At 46.9% G+C, this 2,072-nt stretch overlaps 1 protein-coding gene across 1 annotated transcript; it reads left to right on the top strand.

Annotated features, from left to right (window-relative positions):
- The first annotated feature begins 499 nt into the window (after nucleotides 1-499).
- On the top strand, nucleotides 500-1,826 carry SOX11 (SRY-box transcription factor 11). The gene has a single exon (XM_063442192.1). The coding sequence runs from the start codon at nucleotides 643-645 to the stop codon at nucleotides 1,774-1,776; it is 1,134 nt and encodes a 377-aa protein (XP_063298262.1). The 5' UTR covers nucleotides 500-642; the 3' UTR covers nucleotides 1,777-1,826.
- Nucleotides 1,827-2,072: the final 246 nt, after the last annotated feature.

Genomic DNA, 2,072 nt, shown 5'->3' with positions numbered 1-2,072 from the left:
AGATGGCTGGACTATATCTATTCTGGACAAGCCAGATGCAACACCCCTCCCCTGCTCCCTGTAATCTAAATAAAGTGTGTAGTGTGGTCTGTGGGTCTGTGTGTTACACACATGTATCTTAACACGTGCACATTATGTTGTTACGAGATGCATTTAGAGCAGTGAAATCGATTCTAGCAGATTCGAATACATTGTAACGTTCTAACAGTAAAACATCCTTGTGTCTGCAGATGCAGGTTTTTAGGGGCTGAAGCCTGGGATGGTCCATGCCAGCAGGGAAGGGGTTAAACTCCCAGACACAGCACATAATACAGACTCTCACCAGTGGCTAGTATTTTTTTGAGATCTGTAGCCAGGCCCTCTCTGGGATTTTGGCTCCAATAGCAGCCAGTGGGTGTGCGGCTGGGGAGGGGACTGGCAGTGGTTAGGGCTGGTCTTGTAACAGCCATTGGTCCACCAGGGAGTGATGTAATCCTTCTGATAGCTCAGATAACTAGTAGATGGGAAGGCTGGAAGTTTTTGCAGAAGGGAGTGAGAAGCACTCGTAGGGTTGGCTGGGAGAGGGGAGCAGAGCTGGAATCCAGCTTTCTATGATAGCCACTCACCCTCAGTGAAGTCAAGCCAAGGGGACCAGGTGACAGCATGGTGCAACAAGCAGACAGCATGGACATGGAGAGCAGTCACCACACAGAAGTCACAGACACTGAGGAGGGAGAGTTTATGGCTGGAAGCCCAGTAGCCCTTGATGAAAGTGACCCAGACTGGTGTAAAACGGCTACTGGTCACATTAAGCGACCCATGAATGCCTTTATGGTATGGTCCAAGATAGAGAGGAGAAAGATCATGGAGCAGTCCCCTGACATGCACAATGCTGAGATCTCCAAAAGGCTGGGGAAACGCTGGAAGATGCTCAATGACAGCGAAAAAATCCCGTTTATCAGGGAAGCCGAGAGGCTGAGGCTCAAACACATGGCGGATTACCCAGATTACAAATACCGACCCAGGAAAAAACCCAAGCTGGAACCTTCATCTAAGCACACCCTCGGCCATTCTCCAGACAAGAGTGCCACCTCCACCACCACCACCAGTGGCAAAAGCAACAAGATCTCAGCCAAGAAGTGTCCCAAGCTGAAGTCCAGCAGCAAGCTTGGGGCTAAGTCACCTCAGGAGGATGCCGGTGGAGAGGACTATGTCTTTGGGAACCTTAAGGTGAGCAAGGCTGTAAAATGTGTGTTTATGGATGATGATGAGGAGGAAGAGGACGATGAAGAAGATGAGTTGCAGATTAGGATAAAGCAAGAGGAGGAGGATGAGGAGCAGCTGAGGCAATATAATGTAGCCAAAGTGCCAGCTAGTCCCACCTTGAGCTCTTCTGCTGAATCCACGGAAGGAGCCAGCATGTATGAGGAGATGGCAAATGCCACCAACAACAGACTCTTTTACAACTTCAAAAATATCACCAAGCAAAGCACAGCACATCATCCCACCTTTACCCTGGCTCCAGTCAGGTCTATCACTACCTCAACCAGCGACAAAGATGATCTGCTGTTTGATTTGAGTTTAAACTTCACCCAAAACCCTCAGGCACCCGAACTGGGTAACTCCAATTCAGGAAACCTTTCACTCTCATTAGTGGATAAAGACTTAGATTCATGCAGTGAGGGCAGCCTGGGCTCTCATTTTGAGTTTCCAGATTACTGCACCCCAGAACTCAGCGAGATGATTGCAGGGGACTGGCTTGAAGCCAACTTTTCAGACTTGGTGTTCACCTACTGATTTTTTTTGTAAATTTCTTTTGTAATTTTTAATTATTTGTATTTTTTGGAGGGGGAAGGGGTTGGGTGGGATTGATCAATGAAATTTTGGAGGAGGAAATCTAAGAAAAAAAAAAGAAATGGGATTTTGTGGGGGGCTTTTTTAATGTTCTGATGATGAAATTTGGGGTCTTGCTTTTCCTACTCAGTCAGTGTAATTTTTCTAATCACTGTAAGATTAGGGATTTGAAGAAGAATTAAGATGAGTGATAAGTGGGTCTGGAGGAAGGTCTACAGAAATGTTATGTTTCTGGGCAG

The sequence above is a fragment of the Pelobates fuscus genome, chromosome 2, assembly GCF_036172605.1.
Source record: "Pelobates fuscus isolate aPelFus1 chromosome 2, aPelFus1.pri, whole genome shotgun sequence".
NCBI classification, from domain to species: Eukaryota; Metazoa; Chordata; class Amphibia; order Anura; family Pelobatidae; genus Pelobates; species Pelobates fuscus.
Note: the sequence above shows the minus strand (reverse complement) of the source record. Positions and strands in the feature narration are given on the sequence as shown.